This window comes from Palaemon carinicauda, chromosome 1, assembly GCF_036898095.1.
Source record: "Palaemon carinicauda isolate YSFRI2023 chromosome 1, ASM3689809v2, whole genome shotgun sequence".
Lineage (NCBI taxonomy): Eukaryota > Metazoa > Arthropoda > Malacostraca > Decapoda > Palaemonidae > Palaemon > Palaemon carinicauda.
Genome location: NC_090725.1, coordinates 261,411,565 through 261,438,341, shown reverse-complemented (window position 1 = coordinate 261,438,341; position 26,777 = coordinate 261,411,565). Strand labels below are relative to the sequence as shown.

Sequence of the window (26,777 nt, the reverse complement as noted above, 5' to 3'; positions counted from 1 at the left end):
TTTTCTCCACTGAATTGAATGAACACATCACTTGGTGACAGATTAAATACAGAAGGATTATAAAGTAGAACATAAACTCTGTTAAAAAAAAAAAATAACATTCAGAGTTAAAAGACTAAGGAGCCATCACATGGAACAATGATGCAAATTATTATTTAATAATGCATACAGAAGCACCAACACAATACATACAGATCAAAAACTTCTAATTCAAGATTAATAGAAAAAATTTACCAATGTTGAAAGTTTTTGACCTTGTATTCAAACTTAAGCAATAAGATTGTCTTTGACTAGCTTGGTGTTGAAAATCGAATTGGAAGGAGAATCATCATCTCGCTTCAATTGTATTACACAGAATAATCCATACCGAACTGCTCTGGGAGACTTGGTAATACTGCAGACTAACAATATAGGTAACAGGTACTGAATACTGTGTAAAGATTAAATCTGTTAAGATTATAAATATTCCATTTGAGATTATCAGTATTATACAGTACCGTACTTCAAAGCATATTTTAATGTACGTACTAGTTGCGTAACAAATTAAATGTAAACTTGTAAAAATATTAAATTTTAGCCTTGAGTTGGGGTTACAAAGGAGAAATGCATGTGACTTGAAAGATTAAAAGCAAATTTACCCATTTTGGTCTTGTCTTTTGACAGTTTAAGCACTTATATGTGGACTGGCATACTTAAGCATCCCATTTTCAGCGAAGTTCAACAGGTCATGATATCTTTGTAGTTTACGTTGGAAAGAACCTGGATACAATAGTGAAGCAAGTTGTGCCTTTTTGATGTCTAAACATCACTCTCTGCCTGTAGTTTTCCTATAACATGCTTCACCCATCCTCTTGCTACTCTTGGTTCATCTCCCTCTTCATTTTCACAGGATGGATTGACACCAGAAAGGTGAGGGGAGTTTCTTTCACTGTCCACTGGACTTGAAGCACCTAATGATGAAGATTTTGCAGATTCAGGTGTGAGGGAAGGACGTGGTGACAATCGAGGTGGGACAGATGATGATCTTATAACAGGTAATGGATTTACAGATAGAGTGCTAAGAGGTGAAAGAGTTATGGGGTTTTTGATTACTGGTGATGTCATGAGAGATGGTGATTTAGTTAGCCTTGAGTGTCTAAAATTAGAGAATTCCCCTTCAGTTGTGTGTATATCACTATCACACTCTACATTAATTTGAACTCTGAGATCTTTACGTCGCTCCTCAAGACTTCTCATGCCTTCAAATGAAGGAACTTGTTCTGATATATTAGGTTTCGAGTACTCTTCTAGATTTTTAAGTTGTTGCGTTATGAGAGAACCACAAGCTCGGCTTTTTCTTGATTTTATATTTTCTGGTTTAGCTGGAACGGGAGGAGGGACCTTCTTAGGTTGTGGAGATATACCATTCGATTCTGTACTTTTTGGTGACGAGTTTTCTTCATTGGGTATCTTAGTAGATTTTGATACTGAATTAGACTCCATATGTCTGAGTTTGGCAGAAGCAGGATTATTCTTAGAAGAGCGGGAAGAGGGTTTTCTTGAAAGGGATGATCTGGATTTAGGACTAGTGGGTGACCTGTCTTGATTCACACATGGAGGAGATTCGGGGTCCTCTGGATCACTATAGATGGCACTGTCTCTGAAAATTTCAGTTTCCAAATTTTCAATTGCTTCAAAAGACCGTTCATAATAGCTATCTGCTGAAGCATCACTCTCAAAAGAAGGAGATTCCTGAATTTCCTCATTTTCCTCCTCCACATTAGCCATACTGGAGACTTCAACGCCTTCCAGGAACTTAGTATCGCGACTGGAGGAGGATGAGGATGAAGAGGAAGAGGTGAGGATAGAGGAAGAGGACAGAACCGAGTCAGGTCGAAGTTCTGATTTAGGTTTCTGGTCCATAGGTCTAATCCTCGGAACCGCATAATCAGAAGGCTCGTTCGTACCTGCCAAACGAGCCCCGATGCTAGAACTCCCCTGTTTGTATATTGGTAGGGAATACAGACTCTCACTTTTAATACCTGGACTTTTATCACCATCTTCTGCTCTTATCTGTTTTATCCGCTCTTTCAGTGTTTTGGAACACTGCCTGGCCATATTGTATACCATCTTGCTAGCCTTTTTATCAGCAATGTTTCTGTCAAGCTCACTTTCAACAGAATAATTAAAGACTGACCCTGATGGTTCGGAGATTGATTTATTACTTTTGGGGCTTGTAATTTTATTAAAAACATGCTTCAATGTATTTCTGTTGTTTGATGGCTTATATATTTTATGCTCTGGATGAATACTCAGAATATTATCCATACTCATGTGTGGAGTCATGGAATAATCTGTAAAGTTATCTTCTGTATCATATGGAAAACGTTCAGGAGTAAGACCGGATGTACGTGGTTGACTAAGATATTGTTCTAATGCACTTAAACTAACTTCATTTGAGTTGTATATTGCTATGGTTACAGGGCGCTCACGATTTTCTCTTGGACTCCCCCGATTTTCATCTTTCACCCAAATGTCTTCTTTCTTAGAACTCTGAACTGGAGCTGTATTTGGCTGAGGTACTAACTGTGCAGGAGAAGCATAAATATTTTCACTGTTGCTATTTAAACATTTATCAATGGAAAATGACTGTGCTCGCCGTAATCGTGGTTTCTCTAAACTAGATGTTTCGGAATGCTTGGGCTGTGGAGTTACACTACCATGCTTCTTTTCAGGACTTTTTCCTCGCAAAGTACTCCAAATATTGATCAAGTTGTCATAGTTTGTATTTTTCTTACCAGTTGGAGCCTTCTTAAAACTAAGATCAGAAGAGGACCTCCTTACAGGCTTGTTAGGTTTTTCACTATTAAGAGGTCGAAAATCACCTGTGATTTGGTTATGAACAGAGACGGCACTACTATACAAAGACTGGCATTCACTACTTGATGCATTGGCACTTTCATTGAGAGTTGTACACTGACCCTCATTAAAGTAAAAATCTACATAGTCTCCCACATCATCATTCCTTCGCGTACTACGGTTGTCAGACCCTAAATAAGACTCATTATTCCGGCAACAAGGACTATCCTCATTCTCGGTGTCCGATGTGTCATACTTGAAAGGGATCTTTCTGACAAGATTTCTTCGCTGCTTGTTTAACAAAAGTTTCTGCAATTGCAACTCCCGTTGAAGTATCTTACTAACTATTTCTTCTAGATTCTCCCCATTTTCTGCATCAAACTCACGAGATGGTTCCTCCTCCCTTTCATATTCAGATGCAGACAGGCCATCAACTGATATCTGAAGAGAAAAATCTTTGATAAAAGAGCGCCTACTTCTTAGATCTCAATAGATTGAGAAACCTAGGCAAAAATCCGACATTTCCTCACTAAATTTCCACGAACAAAGATAAAAAAAAAAAAGGCTTTAAAAATTTCCAAAACCAAGATTTTTTTATATATAACACCTAATTTTTAATGTTTTCAGTCCTACTTAAAAGCTCAAAATTATATTACACTGAATGAGATCACTAAAATTATTTATTTTATTTAAATTTTTCTTAGTTTCTTCTCTATTTTAGTAAATATATTTTAATTAAATTATGAAGTCAAATATAAAAAATTTTGAATGTTAAACTTTACTTTTTTTCACCATTCTTTCAAGAATTTGATATATAAAAAATTGACATGCTAACAAAGACTTCAGTAGCCATATCTTCAAAAAGATTGCAGATATAAAACACTACTAACCTCTGGTGTTATGGCTTCATTTTGAGTGTTCATGCTAATATCAATAGTTGTATCAGGAGAAGGAGTATTGATATCTTCAGGAGCTGAAAGAGTCACACTTAAGCTCTCCCTGCTTCCAATGCCAGGCTCTGAACGACGTCGACCCCACATTGATGGTATCTTCAGCTGTGGAAAATACAAGATAACTTTTAATATAACACAACATACATTTATCTATATAAAAAAAAAAACATTAGAAAGGTTTTCTATAAGATTAAGAGTGTTTGGAATAATTTCCCAACTATAAATTGCCATTCAGTTATCTTGATATTTGTGTTTTACAGAACAGAACAGAAGATACCTTTGACTTTTCACTGGAAGATGGAGCAGAGTTTGTGGAAATCTTTCTATCCATTTCTTCATCTTCTGTTTCCCTTGTACGGCTTGCACTGCGACTTCTAGATTCCTTCTGTGTAATATAAAGGTATGGATCAGATATTAAGTTTCTGATAATACATTAATGTTTTGAGTGCTAAGTATACAGTAATGCACCCAAATATCTAAACAAAAAAGCTCATTATTAATGAGACCAGAATTAGAAACAGTAAAAGTATTCATTTGGCAGCAAGTATCAATCAGGTTCCCATCTGGAAAGGAAAATATTAAAATGCTAGACTGGAATACCCCCTCCAATATCTTCCTAGTTCAACTGCCACCAGATTAGTTGTATTTGAAAATGAATTGGAGCCCTGTCCAAATTTAGTTTGTTCCTATACTATACTAACAAACCTTCCGCTAGTTACATTGGATATTACTTCGGCGAAAGCTGTAAGGCAGCCATTAGATTTTATGTGCGAGATGGCAACCCTACTTAACCACTAATAGTGGGTAGGTAAAGGGTGGTTTGGAGGTATCAGGTCCCTTTTTACTTTTGGCTGGTAGAGAGCGGATGTCTCCTCTCTCTCCCTTCAAGGCTTAGCCATTTACAACTATTACTTTACGCATTCTTTTCTTTACAGATATGACTTCGAGTTTTTACATGACGCTCCATTCCAGAGTAATGTGGCGGTTTTGGAACTCAATGTTTGTTCTGCGTGTTATTGGAAGGATTCCTCGGCGCTGACGATTCCTTTTAAGTTTTTTTTTCTCTCTCCTCGGAGGGGAGGAATTTTTAATTCTCTATATTTTTTCCTCAGCGTTTCATAATGATATCGGGTTGCGAGGTCGGTGACTGTAGCTGCGGCTGACATCTTAGCTGCCGACTAAGTCTACCTCCCGTTCGATCTTCCTTCGTCTTCTGCTGACGATGATTCTTCTCACTTTCTGCTGATCTCGTCGTCTCCCAACATTACACAATTTTTCTCTCTCCCTATACTGTAGGCAATGTTTCAGCCTGCGTATGGAGCTCCACCTGTTGACAATTGTGAGATCAAGGACGATCGTCAACCAACGGCGTGCTCGACAATCGCTGGATTGACGGGCTTTCCTTGTGTTTAATGATTGCAGGGGCAAGACTCATCACCTCGTCTTCCTGATTGGTCAGGATGTCGTTTGCAACAATCCAAAGATGAGTTCAGAATTTATTCTGTTCAATGATCGCAGGGCGAGACTCATCACCTTGTCTTCCCGCTCGGTCAGGATATCGTTCGCGACAATCCAATGATGAGTTCAGAATTTATTCTGTTCCATGATCGCACGAGCGAGACTCATCACCTCGTCTTCCTGGTTGGTCATATTGTCGTTTGCGACAATCAGATGTTAGACACGCATCACGGGATCGTAGGTTATCGAGATCTTGACGTTCTTCTTCTTGAAGACGAACTCCTGTTCTGTTTTTCCTTCGGGGGATTACTCCAGCAGGATTCCCGTTAAGGTAATCCCTTCGGGGACATTTCAGAATTAAGCCTGGGCTTTTTCTCTAACAACACTTTGTTAACCTTCATTTGAGATAGAACTCGAAGAGTAAGAGTGCTGCCCGGAGGTTTGCCTCCAGGTGTAAGATATTCCCCTTCAAAGGGGGAGTCTTTACACAACCTTCATCCACGTTTGCACTCACTCTCAAGATTGTGAGTTATACACTCACGCTCACGAGCTCATGACGATCATGGTCTCATTTCACGTTAGCGCTCACGATTGCAAGTGAGACGCTTGTGACAACGATTATGACAATAGTCTTTCCTCAACCCTTGAGGACACTCACGATCATGAGCTAAACACTCGTGATCGCAAGCGAGACGTTCACGATCTTGAGTTACAGTCTCGGTTACGAGAGTAAGACTTTCCTGACCATGATTGTGACGTCAATTTCTACAACCCTTGAGAACGTTCAAGTGATCTTGAGTGAGCGAGACGCTCGCAATCGCGCTGATGCTCACGAGCGTCCATGATTGTGATGTCAATCTCTACAACCCTTGAGAACGCATGTGATTGCAAACTAGATGCTCGCGATTGCGCTCATGCTCACGAGTGAAAATTACATGCTCACGGTTGGGAGCAAGATGATTTTAACCATGATTGTGCTGCCAGTCTAATAACGTTCATGTGATTGTGAGCGAGATGCTCCCGAAAGTGCTCACGCTGATGAGAATGGGTTACATGCTCTCATATCCACAAGCAAGATGCTCATGACAGTGATCTCAAGTGTCTTGTGGTCATGATCACGAGCTAAGTACTCGTGATCACGTCGGAAACGCTCACGCTCGCCATCGTGAGTTACGCTTGTGATCGCAAGCTAGATGCTCAAGATCACAAGCGGTGAGCCCATATTCCAGGCTAGACGCTTTCGATCGAGAACTAAAAGCTCACATCAAGAGGTATAAGCTCTCAATCACAAGATCGACACACACAATCACGAACTAGATGCTCGTGATCGCGAGCATGAGCATGACGCTCACAATAATGGGCACAGCCCAGACACTAACTACGAGCTGGTGCCAAATGCTCAAGATTATAAGCTAAAAGCTCACGAGCTAGATGCATATGATCATGATCTAGTCACGCACAAGCTCTTGACTCTTACTATCACAAGACAGATGCTCACGATCGCTTGCGATCACAATCATGAACTAGATGCTCACGCCCATAAGCAAAACGCCTGTGCTTTCATGCGGGACGCTCTCGAGCAAGACTCGTGCAGTACACTTGCGCTCCTAGGTGTGATGCTCACATTCTCGTACGAGACGCTTGTGCTTTTGTGCGAGATGCTTGTACTCATAAGCAAGAAGCTCTAGTGCAAGGCGCTTATGCTCAAGAGCAAGATGCTCACGCTCTTGTGCGAGGCACTCACATGGGAGACGCTCACCCTCGTAAACGGGACTCTCACGAGCTCACACGAGGCATTTCAAGATCTAGAACGAGGCTCTTATGACCATGAGCACAGTCTTAGGCGAAACTATCCCTACCGCTTTGATAGATCTTGGATTTTCCAGATCTCCGATTTGTCGGCTAGCAATCGCCGTATAAATTTTCAAGGGTTAGAGGATCCCCAGTTGCTTATCAATAGCACTGTTAGCTGTTTCTATGTTCAACAGCTAGTCTTTCGTTATCCTACACGATGGTAGCTCGTCGTTTTCGCTTGCTGGCCATTTTTCTGCCCGACGTTCACTAGTCGGAGACTAGTGATCACTATAGTATAAGCCTGCTCCATTATAAGCCTCTAGTTTGACAGCCACTTCCTAAGAGGGAGCTGCTTAAGAGAGCACTCTTTCCTAGACTGCCTAGATTGGCTCTCCTCACTCTTGAGCTTACTCTAGTTTGTTAGACCCTGCAGAGGTGATGGAATTAGTGTACGGTTTTTTCCTTCTGGGAACCTAAGAATACACCCTTCTTCGGCGACTGGGATAATATGCAAGTGCAAGGCTCAGTGCCCCCTCGCTCTTTGGGTTCCTGTTTGTTTATCACAAACAGGACTTCTGTTCATGCTACAAGAAGGCTTGCGAACAAATTGCCACAGGAACTTGGTTGCCACTTCGGTTGCTACCTTCTCCCCGGTTGTCCTGTTTATTATGGGGCTGCTCACGAGATGAGTTTGCTTGAATAGGAACTACGTTAGACGGTCTCCTGAAGCAAATCGGATCTCGAATGTTTTTCTCCCCCTCTAGCGGGAGACACAACTTCTTGAGGTTACCAACATTCTCTCTCGTAGAGAACGGAATTCAGTGCTGTCTAATCGACAGCCATAGCCATTTACTTGCTATTATTCGTAGACGGGTGATATGACAGGAATAACAGAGTATATTGAAAATGTGTTCTCCCAATCTCTGTTGGCCCTTATGCTCTCGGACCTTAGTGGAAACACATTCACCCTCTATCTGCTTCCATTCCAGGGAAACATCTTTCATGTATACTTCATGAAACTCAGGGTTGATCATGAAGTTAGATGATGATTTTATTCCGTAACTGGAGCTCCACCTTAGGCTGGAGTGTTGGGAATGCATATATATTCCTTTCTCATAAGAGAACCCTCCCACGAGCTCGAAATAATTGGCTCTTGCCTTTTCGCCAAGAAGAGAGTCCAGACTTAGCTACAAAGATTCTATTTTGTATCTTCAATCTTCCTCTAGGAAATGGTAAGCCATCTTTATCTTCTTCCTCATGTTTGTAACATCCGATCTCATAGGAAGATGGGGGACGCTGGAATATAGCCATGCTTCGTCGGTTAGAAGTTTATCTTCAGTCTCTCCTCGTGAGACAAGCTTAACCTTCAAACCTTTCATGTGAAGGAAGGTTTTGCAATCAACCAGTTAGCTTCCCATATGGGATCGGCCTTCGTCTGAAAAACCTCGGCCTACTGACTAATTTTAAAGTCTCGAACTCCTGCGAGACATCTCCTTGCATTTACATCGATCTATAATTTGAGTAATCAAAGGAATTACTCGAAGGGCTATCCTATAAGGATATCCATAGACTGTGTCATTACCTTGTAGTAATTTATGCAGGTCCGACAAGACCGCATTAGTCCACATCGAGTGCGACCTCTGAACAACTAGCCGGGTTCCAGGCCCTCGGCACTAGGAATTGTCCTTCTCTTGGTCCTCTACAAGATCTAAGCATGTAACAGTCCTAGTTAAAAGACTGTTCGAGGAGAATATCTCCCAAGAGTAGATCTCCTCGTTCTTCTGGATTTGACACTGCCTATTAAGGCATCAAAGAAAAAAGGGGGGGGAGGCCACAAACAGGACCATATGTCCTTAGGACTATGATCAGAACACGAATGATACCGTGTCTTAATCCTCTAGTAGGCACCTTCTTTCTTCGGAAAAGTGCCGGGGGGAAGGACAGTGATTCGCCGGATGCTCATTCACCGGAAAACACTTTCTGCTCCTATGTGGTCTCGCCTTTCAGATATCCTGTCCACGGGTTTGGATTTTATAGACTCCACCCCTTCTGCAGGAGTATTCCTTCGGGAAGCGTAATGAATATTGATGACAAGCAGTGGTCTTCTTGTTTACAAGAAGACTGCTGTCTCCTGTTTGATTTCCTTTAGTGAACAATTTTCTTGGGAAACGAATAAATGGCTTTTCCCCACTTAAATTGGACTTGTCTCATTAAGTGGGCCGGCCAGAATGCCAATATATGGAGGCATAGGAAGAAAAAATTCACTGAGCTTTGTATGGCAATGGAGAATGCGTATACAGAATATTTTGTCAAGATTCTTTTTACGGTAATTGTTTACAACACCACGTTCTCCATTTACTCCAAAATAATGCAATCCTGCAGTTCTCATCTTCTTGCACAGTAATTAGGTGGTTATTTAAATTCTGGTAAAGCAATAATTAGCAAGATATGTTGAGGAAGGGAAAAGAGGTTATAAAAAGAAAATAGCTCGGTTTCCTCACTAAACGACTTGGAACTGACATGTCAACATAGTCAACCAAACAGAATTCGTGATGCCAGTGTACATAACCAGAAGTTTGTGATGCCAGCGTACATTTGATATACTGTATATTCAAAATGTACTTAATTAAAATATGCAATTTACAAATAGAGTAATTAATCCATTTTTAATTAAGTACATTTTGAATATACAGTATATCAAATGTACGCTGGCATCACGAACTAATGTTTATGTACGCTGGCATCACGAATTCTGTTTGGTTGACCATGTTTTCATGTCAGTTCCAAGTCGTTTAGTGAGGAAACCGAGCTATTTCCTTTTTATAACACCTTCCCCCTTCCTCAACATATCTTGCTAATTATTGCTTTCCCAGAATTTAAACAACCACCTAATTACTGTGTAAGAAGATGAGAACTGCAAGATTGCATTATTTTGGAGTAAATGGAGAGCGTGGTGTTGTAAACAATTACCCTTTCTACTTTCACTGGGTGTAAAAGTAACTCGATAAACCATAAACATTGTTCCCTACAAGAAAATGCAGTATTTCTTCTGTTATCGTCAATTTTGATAATTATTATGTTTTAATGTGAAAGAAATGGTAAACAATGGCATCTGTATAAGGCCTATGAGTCACAGATGGTAAATTACACACTTTGCCCTTCAGTCCCACCGCAAACCTGAGAGAGTACATGCCTGAGTTTGACCTCTGACATTCACTAATTTTTAAGTTTGATTTTCTCATTTTTGGCAAGAATTTATTTCAAAGAGGAAAAGACAATCAACATCTTGCTAACTAACATAAGGAAGAAGAAAATTCACTTTTAGAGTTCAGAAGAGGGTAATATCAGTAGTGTAGAAAGAGATTTGTGTGGATGGAGAAGCGACGGCCTTGCCTGATACAAGCAAAGAGATTTGTGTGGATGGAGAAGTGACGGCCTTGGCTGATACGAGCAAAAGCAGTAAGATATTGAGTAAAAGGATCTTTGTTTATGAGTAGATTATAAATAACTTTGTTTTCATTTATTAATATCCATAAAGGAACATAAAATTCATAATAATCAGGATTTATCATTTTTGTCTGTAAAAATACAAAGAAAAACTGAATGCCCTCTGACGTTCACTCAGAATTTTATCATTTCAAAGAGAAAAGATAATTTCAACATCTTGCTAACATAAAGAAGAAGAAAATTTGCTCTATCAAGAGTTCAGAAGAGGGTAATATCGGTAGTCCAGAGAGAGAGAGTGCGTTGTGGATAGGGGAGCGGCCGCTTTGCTTCTTTTGGCACCTGTGAGGCAAGATATTGAGCAAAAGGATCTTCATTCATGATTAAATTACGATTTATTAATATTGTCTTTGTAAAAATACAAAGAAAATTTATCAAGGGATGAGATAAATTTTAAAAAACACTAATTTTCAGGATAAATCCGCCTGGCATTGCAAAACTGAAGGTGAGAGGCAAAAATCCTATGCAGTTTGTAGATGTCCTGAGTCATCTTATTAAGTGGTATGAATGTCAAACTCCTGTCATTAAATATCGGCATTAGCCGGCTGGCCCCCTTAAGGGACTCAACTAGAGCTTCGGCTTAACCTCGTAGACAGGTCACATACAGTGCCAAGTCTACGACTCTGGAGAACCCATTACGGACTTCTTTTACGACTAGATAGTCAAATGAAGTCTGTTTTTTCCTCTTCTCAAGAGTGCTATTCTAGTCATGCACTCAAAAATTGCCAACGAAGGGAATCATGTTCTTAGGCTAAGGCAATGGAAGACCTTTGCTCGTTCATCGAGCATCCTCCAATCATTGCTATCCATAGAGTTTGAACTGATTACCTGTAGTGGGGTAATACAGCCTTCTACAGGACGGGTGGCTAAACTGCATTTCTTCCCCTGATCCCGAAGACAGGTCTTTCCCAGTGAGACACTCGACCCAAAAAGAGACGTACCCTATGGGACTCCCTCAACATCTCTCGCTCACTACGAGTAACCAAGTAAAGTCCTATTTGGTTCCGGGCAGTTTGAACCTCAGGTTCAAGCCCTCCAACTGGCTGTAACACAGGTAATTACTGTACTGTACTTGAGGACTTACTTCGAGGAGGGCTATTACCTAGTACCAAGGGTATAGCACACTGGGTCAGATACTTGTCATTGTTTTTCTTTTTCACCCAAGTGATTACATTGAGGCCATACCTCAGGAAACAAGGAATGAGTTCGCGCCTTAGGTTCAGCACACCTCGCTAACCCTAGGAAGGTCAGAGCAGGTTGTAAGGATCTCGTCTGTGATGGGGACGCAGGCCCTATACCAGTCACAGAATCTGTCCACACCGTTTCAAGCAGCTCCTTTGTGACACAAACCGTGCCATTGATAGGGTGGATACGTGTCTAAGCTTCACCTAGCCCTACCTACAAGACGTGACCCACAGAAGACCCAATACGTTTTCTCTATCACTCCTGTGGTGGTGACACAATAAGTGGTTTAATAATACCTTGGGCTCCTTGTTGGACAAGTAGCAGAAGGTTGATGGCATTGGCTACCCATGACAGGACTAGGATGAATGAAAGTATACCTGGCTCTTTTACTTTCATCATCTTCCCCTCCTTTGAGGAACAGCACCATGGGTACGCAAAGCTGGCTGTCATATTCGCTTGTATTGATATGCAAGGTGTAAGGTTTCCAGGGTCAGTGACTAAGCCAGTAGTTGGACTTACCACCCTCCTAAGAGCGAGTCATCCAATATAAAAAGCGGAAGGTTTCTTAGTATGGGAACAAATGATAAATTCGTAGATAATTTGTATTTTTCCATAATTAATACAAAACTGTAGCTATTTATATAAATTGGTCTGCCATCACCCGTCCCCCAGTAAGTCCTACCTGCAAGCAAAAAGTGACGTGGTTCATTGAACCATGAGTAGATATAGGTGGTTAGGTACCCCCCCAACCACCCCATACCTACCCCAGCTTTCGCCAAGGTAATATCCAATATAAATTGCTACAGGTTTGTATTAGGGAAAAATGCAAATTATCTCCGAATTTGTCATTTTAATGTTTCAATTTTATGTAATCACAGAATATCAACAATTGAAAATTAAAATACAGATTCCTCATTTTATAATTCATGTCTGGACTTCAATTTCTTTGTCTTAACACTTGCCTATATATTCCTCCTCAAATGTGTCAAGGGTTCTACTGGGGGAGTGAGATCGCCTTTTTGGGAATATGAAAACTTGGTTTTGGCAATTTGGAAAATAACTATAAATAAATAAATTTTAATGTTTAAAAGTGAAATGTTCAAATTAATCTATTTATTATGTTGCAGATAACTTTAACCACGTTAACAGCAGTGGTAAAGAAAATGACTTGTCAAATTATCCAGTGTAACAATACTGTACTGTTAACATATGGATAGTACAGTATTCAAATTAACAAACGAAAGTAGGCGGCAGGAATCAAGATACTTTTTTTTTTTTTTTTTTTTTTTTACAAACAAGTATGTACATTCATTGTGGGTTATTGAAATGAGGGACCCGGTTAAGGATCCCCCACCTCAGCCTGACTTTCCTCTCTAGGTACCACAATCAAATCGAGCTACTTGGACTTGTTTCTGGTAGTGTTTCATAAACACCCTATACCAAGACTAAACCATAAGGAGCTGGATACCCTGATACTGCATTACAGCATTCACAAAAGAAGCAGAGAAAGATGGCCGTTTTTCTTGCATCATGTGTTTTTGGAATGGAGTAAGGATCTAACTTCTTGATGAGGAAATTTATAAGACAATGAATATCTCTTCTAGAAAGGGACTTACTGGTCTGGGTGTTTTGAAACAAACTATCCAGTGAAAACATAGAACTACAGTATGCCAAAAGAACTGCAGGGTAGAAAACTGGTAGTGATTATCACAAAATGGCTGTGAAGCTGAAATAGAGAGAGGATACTGCCGATGAAATAGCCTTTTCATACTTGAATTGAAAAAGAAGACCCACTCAGTATCAGAAAAGTTGTGAGTGAGAGTGAGGAACTCTAGCTCGCAAGGCAATAACTTTTAAATAAAATTACCTTTTGTGGAAGCTCTTTTCGGGAAATAGTCTAGGTACAAGGAATCTCTTGCAATGCACAAGAATAGGCAATCAGAGCTACATAGAAGTCCTGAGATCAATTTTGAAGGTCTTGTCTTAGGAGCTCTGGTTTAAGATCCACTCATGTCGAAGGCCATCTGCCTAGAAAAGGCATCCGCCACCACATTGAGGGGACCCCAATTGGACTATAGAGAGAAGAGGTTTCTTTCCTGAAGGAACTTCAAAATTGGAAGGATCACATCATTCTAAGTTCTTGAACAAAATTCTCTCCAGACAGCTCTCTGGATGTCTATGCAAAAATTTTGATATGTTAGCTCCCGCATAGATTGGAGGTTGCTTAGACTTAACTTCTTCAGTGTCAAAAGCAAGATAAAATCCATCCATCCATCCATATACCAAAGGCACTTCCCCCAATTTTGGGGGGTAGCCGACATCAACAAGAACAAAACAAAAAAGGGGACCTCTACTCTCTATGTTCCTCCAGCCTAACCAGGGACTCAGCCGAGTTTAGCTGGTACTGCTAGGGTGCCACAGCCCAACCTCCCACATTTCCACCACAGATGAAGCTTCATACTGCTGAGTCCCCTACTGCTGCTACCTCCGCGGTCATCTAAGGCACCGGAGGAAGCAGCAGGGCCTACCGGAACTGCGTCACAATCGCTCGCCATTCATTCCTATTTCTAGCACGCTCTCTTGCCTCTCTTACATCTATCCTCCTATCACCCAGAGCTTTCTTCACACCATCCATCCACCCAAACCTTGGCCTTCCTCTTGTACTTCTCCCATCAACTCTTGCATTCATCACCTTCTTTAGCAGACAGCCATTCTCCATTCTTTCAACATGGCTAAACCACCTCAACACATTCATATCCACTCTAGCCGCTAACTCATTTCTCACACCCGTTCTCACCCTCACCACCTCGTTCCTGACCCTATCTACTCGAGATACACCAGTCATACTCCTCAGACACTTCATCTCAAACACATTCAATTTCTGTCTCTCCATCACTTTCATTCCCCACAACTCCGATCCATACATCACAGTTGGTACAATCACTTTCTCATATAGAACTCTCCTTACATTCATGCCCAACCCTCTATTTTTTACTACTCCCTTAACTGCCCCCAACACTTTGCAACCTTCATTCACTCTCTGACGTACATCTGCTTCCACTCCACCATTTGCTGCAACAACAGACCCCAAGTACTTAAACTGATCCACCTCCTCAAGTAACTCTCCATTCAACATGACATTCAACCTTGCACCACCTTCCCTTCTCGTACATCTCATAACCTTACTCTTACCCACATTAACTCTCAACTTCCTTCTCTCACACACCCTTCCAAATTCTGTCACTAGTCGGTCAAGCTTCTCTTCTGTGTCTGCTACCAGTACAGTATCATCCGCAAACAACAACTGATTTACCTCCCATTCATGATCATTCTCGTCTACCAGTTTTAATCCTCGTCCAAGCACTCGAGCATTCACCTCTCTCACCACTCCATCAACATACAAGTTAAACAACCACGGCGACATCACACATCCCTGTCTCAGCCCCACTCTCACCGGAAACCAATCGCTCACTTCATTTCCTATTCTAACACATGCTTTACTACCTTCGTAGAAACTTTTCACTGCTTGCAACAACCTTCCACCAACTCCATATAACCTCATCACATTCCACATTGCTTCCCTATCAACTCTATCATATGCTTTCTCCAGATCCATAAACGCAACATACACCTCCTTACCTTTTGCTAAATATTTCTCGCATATCTGCCTAACTGTAAAAATCTGATTCATACAACCCCTACCTCTTCTAAAACCCCCCTGTACTTCCCAGATTGCATTATCTGTTTTATCCTTAATCCTATTAATCAGTACTCTACCATACACTTTTCCAACTACACTCAACAAACTAATACCTCTTGAATTACAACACTCATGCACATCTCCCTTACCCTTATATAGTGGTACAATACATGCACAGACCCAATCTACTGGTACCATTGACAACACAAAACACACATTAAACAATCTCACCAACCATTCAATTACAGTCACACCCCCTTCCTTCAACATCTCAGCTTTCACACCATCCATACCAGATGCTTTTCCTACTCTCGTTTCATCTAGTGCTCTCCTCACTTCCTCTATTGTAATCTCTCTCTCATTCTCATCTCCCATCACTGGCACCTCAACACCTGGAACAGCAATTATCTCTGCCTCCCTATCATCCTCAACATTCAGCAAACTTCCAAAATATTCCGCCCACCTTTTCCTTGCCTCCTCTCCTTTTAACAACCTTCCATTTCCATCTTTCACTGTCTCTTCAATTCTTGTGCCGGCCTTTCTTACTCTCTTCACTTCTTTCCAAAACTACTTCTTATTCTCTTCATATGACTGACCCAGTCCCTGACCCCACCTAAGATCAGCTGCCCTCTTTGCCTCACGTACCTTGCGCTTTACTTCCACCTTTTTCTCTCTATATTTTTCATACTTCTCTATACTATTACTCTGCAGCCATTCTTCAAAAGCCCTCTTTTTCTCTTCCACTTTTACCTTCACTCCTTCATTCCACCATTCACTGCCCTTCCTCATGCTGCCTCCAACAACCTTCTTGCCACATACATCACTTGCAATCCCAACAAAATTTTCTTTTGCTAACTTCCACTCCTCCTCTAAATTACCAGTTTCTCTTACTCTCACCTCGTCATATGCCATTTTCAACCTTTCCTGATATTTACTTTTTACCCCAGGTTTTATTAGCTCTTCAACCCTCACTAGCTCCCTTTTACATCCACCTACTCTATTCCCCCACTCTTTTGCTACAACCAATTTTCCTTCCACCATACCCCTAAACACGTGCACGTCTTTCAATCTTCCAAACATTCTTCTAGTTATCAACACATAATCCATCAATGCAAAATGAAAGAATTTAAACATTCCTCAGGACTGAAAATCTAAGAGACTTTCTCTATAATACCTTTTCTATGCAACTGAAGAAGATACAGACCAAATAGGCTTCTCAAAAGTAAATTTGCAATCAAGAATCTCATCTAGAATTTTACATAAAACATTGTTTACGCAAAGATCTGGATGTTGAGGAGCAACTGACCATGACCTACCTACAATCATACTTTTAATTTCATTGGGATTCAATCCCCATTAATTTGCTCTGGGCACTAATGTTAGTTATATCTCCTAAGAGATTCATCTACATTCAGGAGATGGAATTGATGAAAAGAGTAGCATCATAGGCAAATAAAATACAGTAAGCTCGTTTTCTAGTCCAACCCACATATGCATGTATTATATGAAAGGGAATGGTCCAAGATCACATTACATTCCTACAGTCACTGGGTGCCTATCAACTACTACTTTATCAATTGAAAATTCAATAATGATGCTGAGAAAAAAATCAACTACAGTATTCCCATCTCCAAGTTTGAAAATAAGGGTCTCATGATTAAGATGTCCACGCACTTAAATCAAGGCCAGTCATATGAACTTCCCGACCACAATCAAGGGATTTCTGTACAACATTGGAAATTATAAGAGTCCTCTGTGAAAGCCAAGCTGCTAACTAGGAAATAGATTACCCTTAGCATATTTAGATGTTTTGCCATAATGTTCTCGTAAGTTTTAAATAATATGGGAGTTATTGTAATTGGGTGGTATAGAACTACCACAAATACATTTACCTAATGGAGAAACAGTACCAATACTCCAAGTGCAAAAGTACCTCTTCTTGCTAACTTGTGAGAAATAAGATAACTTAGCCACTAGTAAAACTTCTGTCTTTATAAAAAGAAGAAAAAAAGGAAGCGCAGGGGGCAGAGATGGGAGATCCTTAGAGCCAAACCTTGGATGGTCTCAATTCTCCGGGTATAGGGAAATTTCCCACGAGATAAAGGATACCATTTTATACTGACAATCATGTTTCTAAAACATTAATCATGGATCACATATGGTAATAAATATTGCTAGATTTTTAAGGATAATTTTACTTTTCCCCTTGTTTGTATGATACAGGCAAGACCTGAATTTTGCCTAATGTATCTGGAAAGGCACCTGAGACTTGTAAATCAGCGCCAAAATATATCAGGGTAATATATATCTAAACTTTAGTAGTATACCAATGAATTAAAACCCTCTTACCTCTTCTTTCTCCTTTCTTGTCCGACTAGAACGTCTTAATCTTAGTCTAGTATTGAGGCCACCCTCTGATGCTCTGCGTCTGTCATGTGCTTTTCTCCTCTCAAGGTACTCGGGAGCATGATGTGCAGCACGCCGACCACTGCTACGGCTTTCAGACATAAGAAGATCTACCAAAGAAAAAGTACAGATTGTAAGGGTTTTTAAAAACTTTAATAAAATTCAGCTACAACCATGTTTTTGCTCTTAGACATCCTGAAGATTTAGCCAATTTACACAAAAGTTAGCCAATTTACACAAAAGTTATTTCTCCAAGTTCGTCTCAATTACACATGGGGGAATTCTTAAAAGGCAATTACATCAATCTGTATCCTACACAGTTGTCATATTTTCTTGTGGCTCTAATTACCTTAAGGACTAACAAAAAGCATTATAATTATCATCTTAGAGCAACTTGCAGTGGTATTACCTTCAGGTTTACTTTGTCCAAGTTCCATTACCAACTGACGTGCATGAGCTGGAATATTGGCACTATAATTCTCTAGAATGACTCTCTTTAACTGGAGTGTCCACTCTCGTTTCTGCTCCAGGTTACGTGCCTAGTAGAAATATATAAAATAAGTACAGCATATAAAATTAAAGGCCATTTGATGAAATGCCCAACTACATTACCTCTAAAGCTTGTGATATACTTGAATTCTATTCATTTTGACATCAAGTTGGCAAACTATACAATAATTATAGTAGGCCTATACTCATGGAAAACCTAAGAACGGTAAATATTATACTGTATATTATAAAGTATTATTATTATACCTAACATAATAACATAATTACAGCAAACGTACCTCCAATGTGTACTGCATTCTTGGGTTATCAAAAGGAATTATGTGGAAGCTTAAAGGTTCTCCAGGGACTGATTCAATCAACATCAGATTGGAACACTGTAAGTGAATTAAATTAAAAGATTTAAGAATGATTCTGTACCCACAGTGCCTCGGTCTCAAATCCAACCTGGTTACATCACTTGATCATATCTACATTAGTTTTAGAAGTTACATAGCCTGAAAGGTGAACAACAATTTCTAACAACAAAGGTAACAGTGTAAATGTTTAGGCATTAAATTGACATAAATTTTACAATGTACTAATGAATATAAATAAATCAGGTAAATGTTAAAAAACTTACAAGAATATGTGCTTTATACATAAGAGTATTTTCTTCTTTCTTTTTTGCAATGAGGATCATTTTCTCAAATAGGAAGATGTGTCTAACACCCTTAGCACCACACATCCTAAAAGTCCCTTCGGCAGCAAGCTCTCCATAAGTGGTCAAGTCTTCAAACTGTAAGTACAAAATTAAGAGAAATTAATTATTCATTCACCTGCCTTTAATCAAAAACATGATTATGCTTTGCTGTGAAAAAAAAAGAAAAGTATTATGTAAGAAAGATCTTTAAGATTGTAAAATTGGGAGAATTGACTTGCGGTTTAGAACTGGTTATTTAACAAGAATACAGTATAAAAGTTTAATAATTTAAATGAAATTAATTGCTGTGTTGATTAATTGCTGTGTTGAAACGCCCAATGACTGTAATATTTATCAGCTCAAAATACTAATAATTGCTTATTTTATAAAATAAAAAGAGCACTCTTTAAATCTTAAAAAATAGATATTCCAGTAGCCCCAAACATATGTAAATGTACCTCTTAATTTTAATTGAATTCAATTGTTGTAAGAATTCCACCACAACAACTCTACAAATCTACGTCACCTTATAAATGGCAACTTTCTGTATGTTTTCAAGTTTGCTAACCTGCCACCCGTAGAGGAGAGACTGGATTTCCTGAACCCTAACAGCGTGTTCATGTTTCCTCTTCATGTCATTAATATGATGAGCCATTCCTGTCATAGCTGAAAGGGCATTCCATATCTCAGAATACCCACTGCAGTCCTTTTCAAAGTGTTTGACAATGTTTCCCAGGAGAAGGTGGTATTTGAGTATCCGCTGCACTGGCTTCAAGAGATATGAACCTAAGGGAAGAGTGTGGCTCAGTGCTAACTGACGTTCCCTGAATGCCCTGACGGAGGCTTCGCCACGCATTAATTCTGTCAGGACGCTCACCGTTCTGAAAAGTCACAGAAAATTTTTAATAGTAAGGGCATCTAGGCCAAGCATCAAATAGTGAACCAGGTTTATAAAATGTGTAGTGCTAAAACCAATTATCTAATATTAATCAAATGATGTCAAGCAGTCATTCCCCTACACTTCAAACCCAGAAAAAAGATGCCCATTATACCTACCCCCTTAAAATGCTATGGAAATAAGCCCTACCTTGGGTAGTTGGTGCAGTATTGGGTGTAAATGGCAAAACCACTGTTGTTCCTGACGAAACATCGGGCGACAGCTACTGGATCGACTCCACATGCTTCCAGTTCTGAGAGAAAAGCTCTGAAAAAAATTAATAAATTAATCTGTGGAATATGCAAACAATGCTGAAATGATGTTTAATAGAACACATGTAGCTTACATAGCATCCAAACGTTCATACTCGTATTGCACACCTAGATATGATTACCTCTGTACTGATTGAGCTACACTGGCTGTCTATTAAAGCTAGAATATTTTTTTTTAAAAATATGTTCAGTGACTCGTCAAGTTATTAGAACCAAATGTCCAAAGTATGTAACAAATTTCCAACATATAGAGCCAACAAATCATGCCAACACGAGCCTAATTACAGATGCTTTTAAGTTATCAGAGGTAAGATGCAACTAGACTGTGGGCTCTAGAGCTTTCAAAATATATGTACTAAGATTGTATAATAAGATGCCATTTGACATAAGAAGGACTGATGATATAAAGTCTCAAGAAGTTGAAGACTGGTGTGGATTTAACAGTTGTCACAGACTACCCCCATATGATTCTCCAAATACTTGAAGAATATTGTGCAGTACTTTCAAACTACTAATTTAATATGTCCAAGTAAATAAAAGAAATTCAAGTATGTTTAAAGTTAAAACGATTTTATTATATAGATTTTCTGCAACTTTCTATTCTGAATGTAAGCCAAATATGCTCCCTATCACAAACTTTCACTTTCGAAAATTTCATATTAGCTACGGCGTTGATCTTTCCAGAACTAATTATATTCAAATTGGATATTCAAAGAAATATAAGTGATGAAAAAGATATAATCCAAGGCTGAGTTTAATTTAAATTTTCAAAATGCAATAAGAGGATTAAACAATGAATTAGATGAACAAGTAAGTTTTATGCAATTGAATAAAGTAATTTAAAATCAGAAAAAAATCAGAAAAATGGGATTTACAGTAAATACAATTTTAAAACATTTATTTATATTTATGTTTCTATAATTTTGACTGAGTTCAATATATACAAACATTATTATTAGCCCTACAACAAGTATTTAGCCTGAAATAAACTAAAGAGTTAATTACTTGATATACTTCACACAGGATAAAGTGTGAAAACACATCTGTGGAAACCCATCAGGAAAGAAAACAAACTTCATTGTTAACGAAAAGTTATTTGAAATTATACGGACGAAAAAGAAAGTTTCTCAAGAAATTATGATTTTTACCATTCAGAATAAGTAAAAATACACGATCATACATGATTGAAAATTTTAGCGTTTTTATTATTACTATATAGCTAAATTACAATCCTAGTTGGAAAAGCAAGTTGTTACAAGTGCTAGGATTAGGAAAGGAAAAACCTATATTCCCGGGAAGTAATGAATGAAAAACATAAAATTTTAAGATCATTAATGTTCTGTCGTATATTCCTTAATAAGTTTATGGTGACCCATAGACAGTACTTCATAAATAGACGCAACTCATGCTTTATAAAAATTCACATGGCTTTTAATTATTTTTATTCAAAGCTATTGAGTCATTTGTTAACTTATTCTTTGTTGTTGACGAGTACAAAATTAACCAATCACCTGATGAGATAAAGCAAAAACCACAACGTCGCTGTCTGATGAAATGATCATAAAAACAAAACATCACCAATAACCACACATACATGGAACATGCGTCAACATATTCCCTAAATATGAACGAATATGAGAATTTTAAAGGTAACTTACCTGTTAAAGGTGTATATTTGTTCAATATTTGAGAAAAGATCTTCGGCTTGGCTATGGGCTATGCCAGACTCCGGATGACGCCTCCAATATTCAAGGTAACCCTGAAGAATAAAAAAGGATCGAAAATTAATAAAAATTATAAAATGGTACTATTGGGTATAAATGAGATACCACTATTAGCAGTATTTTGTAAATGAATGGTATGATATCAGACTGTAACAAACGGGGGGAAACACTTGTTAACAACATTTCTATAAAAACAAACTTTCAATATTCGAGGTTAAAGATTAAACATAACCTTTTATGTATTTAAATCACAGCGTGTTTTATACCAGTTTATCTAAATGATTTTCATATACAGAGGGAGGATTGGGACGCATATGATGCGCTGCTACTATAATCACATAGTATCAGTTAATTTTGAAAATATTAATTAAAAGGAATACTATCGAAATACTAAAAATCTACATAATCATAAAGGGAAATTGTAGTGAGTTCGAATACACTAGAGCTAGACAGTGGTGCTAATAGAAATTTATAAAAAATCAAAACACTTTAACATGCTTTCTCGGGGACATTTATCAAACCAGGAAAATTTGTATATAGGTGTATTACACGAATATAAACAGAACTGTATATCGAAAAAAACCTGAGAAAACTTCTTTTAATCGTGTTAGAACACGGAAGATTGGCACTACGACCAACCAGGAACCTGCGGTAGGTGCGAAGGTAGACAGTAAATCGTCAATCTGATAACCCTATCGGCTACTAGTGTCTAAAACTGTGGACCACCTTAGACATGGCAAGGAATTTTAGGCCTCCACAGACACCACAGGCTTCGTTTCTTTCTAGATAGAAATTCTCATATATATAACAAGCCTGCTTTTGTGTGGTTCAGAAGAAGGCCCCACATGCTGTAAAGTATGTATGTGCGTTTGTATAGACATAAAAGAATATACTATAAATCTTTCCTCCCCCCAAAATTCCAATGTGTTTTTCGCAGTGATGTTCATAATTTCTGCATTTTCTTGAAATTATATAAAAACATCTGAAATTCTTTCGACCAAATTTTCTTATTAAAAAAAAATGGATATTATCATTACTTTCAACACGAATTTGTTTTTGTTTTCTTTCTGTGCAAAGCAGAGGGAGAAGATAATGTCTGTCTGAATGTGGGTGGGATGTAGGATTTGAGATGGTTTTCTGGATCCAGGATGCGGGTGGCGTCACATTACGACTGTGTTTAGTGGGTGGTCAAAGATCGGGTTATTTCCCTTTGTCATTACAAATGCTTTATAAATAAATTATATATATATATATATATATATATATATATATATATATATATATATATATATATTATATATATATATATATATATGTGTGTGTGTGTAACATATGTATGTGTTTGCACGCAAGTGCGTGGTTTGTTATACATTGAATTAGCAAGTTCTGGAAATGCAGGCCGGTGTGATAGCCCGTGAACGGCCGACATCATGTACATATAAAGCCCAAGGTATTTGTTGGCAATGAGATTACTATACATTGGACAAACAAACAATGAAAAGGTCTTTTAAAAGTTTCGGTGAAGCCGACACATTTTGGAAATGGCCATTGTGAAAATGTTTGACGTCCTACTCGTAGCTTACAGGTTTACATTATCCCAGACAAAACCCTGTTAGAAGCTAATAGGAACGATTGACTCACGATTTCTTTTTTAAATAATGATCTAGCAAACATTTTCCTCCATAAAGATTGACTCGGACTGAGGCATTACGAATTAGCCACAATTTTGTTCGTGTAATTATATAAACACGTACGCTTTCTTTATCTACAAGCCATGGCCAAGAAAATATGAGATGAAATTTCTAAAACTAAAGTCTACGACCAAGAGATCATGCCGAACGTCAGTGATACACAAACGTAAATTTGACACTACTGTACTTTAAAGAAATTTTCAATGTGGGAACAAAGTAGTGTTCGGTGGATAAAATGGCTGCGGTAGATGAAAACCAAGGGTTTTAGCCAGAACAGAAGAGGGCCATAACTGATTAAAAGATTAAGACATATAAGGAATCGGAAAGATAGCGGCAAAGAGGGTACAAGAATCTGCTGATATGAAGACAAAGTTAAACGCGCATCAGTGAATGTGTGGGAACAGGTACTCGAAAAAATATGATATGAATGATCAATCTCACGCGGAATATGAATGAAACAAACATAACTGATGTGTAAATATGAGGAAAATTGATCAAACCGTAAAATGAAATATAACAGTATGACCAAACCTAATTGTGTACTGTATGAGTATTGCGCAATGAAGTCCAAATTTCGAAACTATGAAGTTATCCTTTCCTTGCAAACACTTGTAATATTTTTCCTCCGCAAGTTACGAACGAAATCAAACCTATTATTATTATTATTATTATTATTATTATTATTATTAACAATAATATTTGCAAAGCTACAACCCTAGTTGGAAAGCAGGATATTATAAGCCCAAGAACTCCAACTGGGAAAAATAGCCCAGTGAGGAAAGGAAATAGACTATAAGAGAAGTAATGAACATTATAAAATATTTTAAGAAGAGTAACATTAAAATAGATATTTCAAATATAAAACGATAAAACAAACAAAGAGGAGAAATAAGATAGTTAATTTATGCAACTCTCTCAAACACCAATGAGCGGAGTGAAGTCTTGTAAAATTCATCTCCATTTGTTGTTAGTATTGATTTATGAGGTTTATAAAAAATGAAAACCTGGGACATCGACTTATAATTATTCACTTATAATTTCAACAAACGATCTAACCTAATATTCTGAGTTAAAATAGCAATTTACGACATGAAAACACCTTAATAACTGAAAACTATTGTGGGGGACCGTCAAGTAGCACATCAATATCCCTTTCACAAAGACCTCTGAGATCCGCAGGACACACTTGTATATTGATAGAACAGCAGCGAAATGCTTTATAGGTATTTACATGAATTAGTGAATATAAATGACAAGTTGTACATCATGAACATGACAAATGAAAGTGTATTTTTTGTGATGCTATAAGAAGTAACATAGGTCTTTAAAGACCAAATTTCGGAATATGATCATTTATGCTGTGATCAAAATGTGAAACTTGGGAAGGAAAGTCCTATTGAATTGTGACGAATAATGAATATTATATATAGTGTACGCTAAATATTTAGATTGCTATGTACAAACATGCAGCCCCCTCTCACCAGGGTATGACTAGTACCTCTTCCCTTACCAGAGTGACGGAGAGAGTTGAGCGTGACCGAAAAGTATTTATATATATATATATATATATATATATATATATATATATATATATATATATATATATATAACACTTGCTCATTATTATATATGGGATGTGTGTATTTGAGTTAAGTGTAATACAAAAAAGCAATCTAAGAAAATTTCTGTAAGACTTTGAAAATAATTCTAAGTAAAAATTATAGAGTAGCTGCGGATATAAGGTAACTAATAATTACCACAGGAAATATTCAAGCAAGTACAAGCAAGTGTTCATAATAGCAGAAGGAAATGGTATCCTGATATCATGACATGATTGGCATTTCTTATCTATATTTTCATTGATTTACTAACACTGAATGGCGGTATTTTGTTACAAAAAAAAATCCAGTCAAATCAGAAAACATTTAGACTAATTCATTAAAAAATCTAGTCAAAACAATAATATGATTAACACAAAAAAATGGGTAACACATGACATTAAATACTTGACGTTGGAAGAGAATAAAATAATTTCAATGAAAAAAAGAAATTTCACACATAATTCCAACTAAATCTGATCTGGCAACACGTTAAGATTTTAGTGATGAAGGGCAAGAGAGGAGAAGCTGTAAAATTAAACCTGAAAGAAGTGATCAGATGAATAAGATGCCCATTGGTAGGAATAACCGGGGAGGGGGGTTCCGGGGAGTAGAGGTAGCAAGACCCCTTTGAAAGGACTCCATCGTGTTTCACATGAAGTGATGTCCGGACAAGGGACTGACTGGCGCCGGACTCCTTAATTCTACACCAATGGTTGCAGCTAGGCTTCGGCGAACCTTAAAATTTTTTTTAAACCTTGACACAAAGATGAAGGAAAGTACGCCAAATTAAATGAAGTAACTAAAATTTGCATATTGGCTGCTCCTATCCCTATTCCTATTACTTCACTTTAAGGGCTGTTTTCCTGGTGCTATCACACAAGGAAACCTTGTACCCTACATCTGCTTGTCGTACACATTATTAGTATTTAAGAATATCCAACAGCGTATTCTGTGTTAATTGTCAAATCCACATTATCGAAGCATTTAGAAAACAAGAAACTGTCACAAAATATTAGAAACCTAAATAATGTGTATCTATTAATCTGACTTCAATAAACATTCTTGGATAATTACTTCATTTCACCCCACAGTTTCATTCTTAAGTCTTCTCTCTATACGTTCTTAACATTCAAAATTTTCCCCCACCTCGTGAGTTTTCAATGAAATTTCTAAGAAAGCACTTTACACTGAAGAACGTGTTAATGATCTCTGCCTCAAGATAAAATTACATTATAGAGGATGTAACTATGAGAGAGAGAGAGAGAGAGAGAGAGAGAGAGAGAGAGAGAGAGAGAGAGAGAGAACAAATAAAAATCATGTCTCTCCTTCGCTTTTCATCAACTGGACTTGGATGATATAATGCATAAATGCGCGTTTTGCCACACAATGTAACTGAATAAACTTCTTACCATTTACAGCTACTAATGGTTAAAGGCCACGACCTAAGACCGGCCTAGCCATGCCGACCTCTCTCTCTCTCTCTCTCTCTCTCTCTCTCTCTCTCTCTCTCTCTCTCTCTCTCTCT

General features: G+C 38.2%; 1 protein-coding gene and 1 long non-coding RNA gene across 7 annotated transcripts in view; one reads left to right on the top strand and one right to left on the bottom strand.

Moving 5' to 3' along the window:
• The window catches only part of LOC137655673 (uncharacterized), an 82,622-nt gene extending 64,603 nt beyond the window's left edge, over positions 1–18,019 (top strand). The window contains exons 2-3 of the long non-coding RNA XR_011046851.1: positions 4,052–4,191; positions 17,887–18,019. This is a non-coding gene — a long non-coding RNA (uncharacterized lncRNA). The remainder of the gene's footprint in view (positions 1–4,051; positions 4,192–17,886) is intronic.
• LOC137655644 (uncharacterized) overlaps positions 1–26,777 on the bottom strand; it is a 582,773-nt gene that overhangs the window by 271 nt on the left and 555,725 nt on the right. For all 6 annotated transcript variants that reach the window (XM_068389594.1, XM_068389619.1, XM_068389601.1 and 3 more), the window contains 10 exons: positions 21,895–21,995; positions 20,115–20,231; positions 19,596–19,908; positions 18,968–19,123; positions 18,627–18,722; positions 18,248–18,377; positions 17,782–17,948; positions 4,069–4,176; positions 3,729–3,893; positions 1–3,279 (listed from right to left, as the gene is read on the bottom strand). The exon at positions 1–3,279 is cut by the window's left edge and continues 271 nt beyond it. In XM_068389594.1, coding sequence (XP_068245695.1) covers positions 799–3,279; positions 3,729–3,893; positions 4,069–4,176; positions 17,782–17,948; positions 18,248–18,377; positions 18,627–18,722; positions 18,968–19,123; positions 19,596–19,908; positions 20,115–20,231; positions 21,895–21,995 — 3,834 coding nt within the window. In that variant the 3' untranslated portion in view covers positions 1–798. The remainder of the gene's footprint in view (positions 3,280–3,728; positions 3,894–4,068; positions 4,177–17,781; positions 17,949–18,247; positions 18,378–18,626; positions 18,723–18,967; positions 19,124–19,595; positions 19,909–20,114; positions 20,232–21,894; positions 21,996–26,777) is intronic.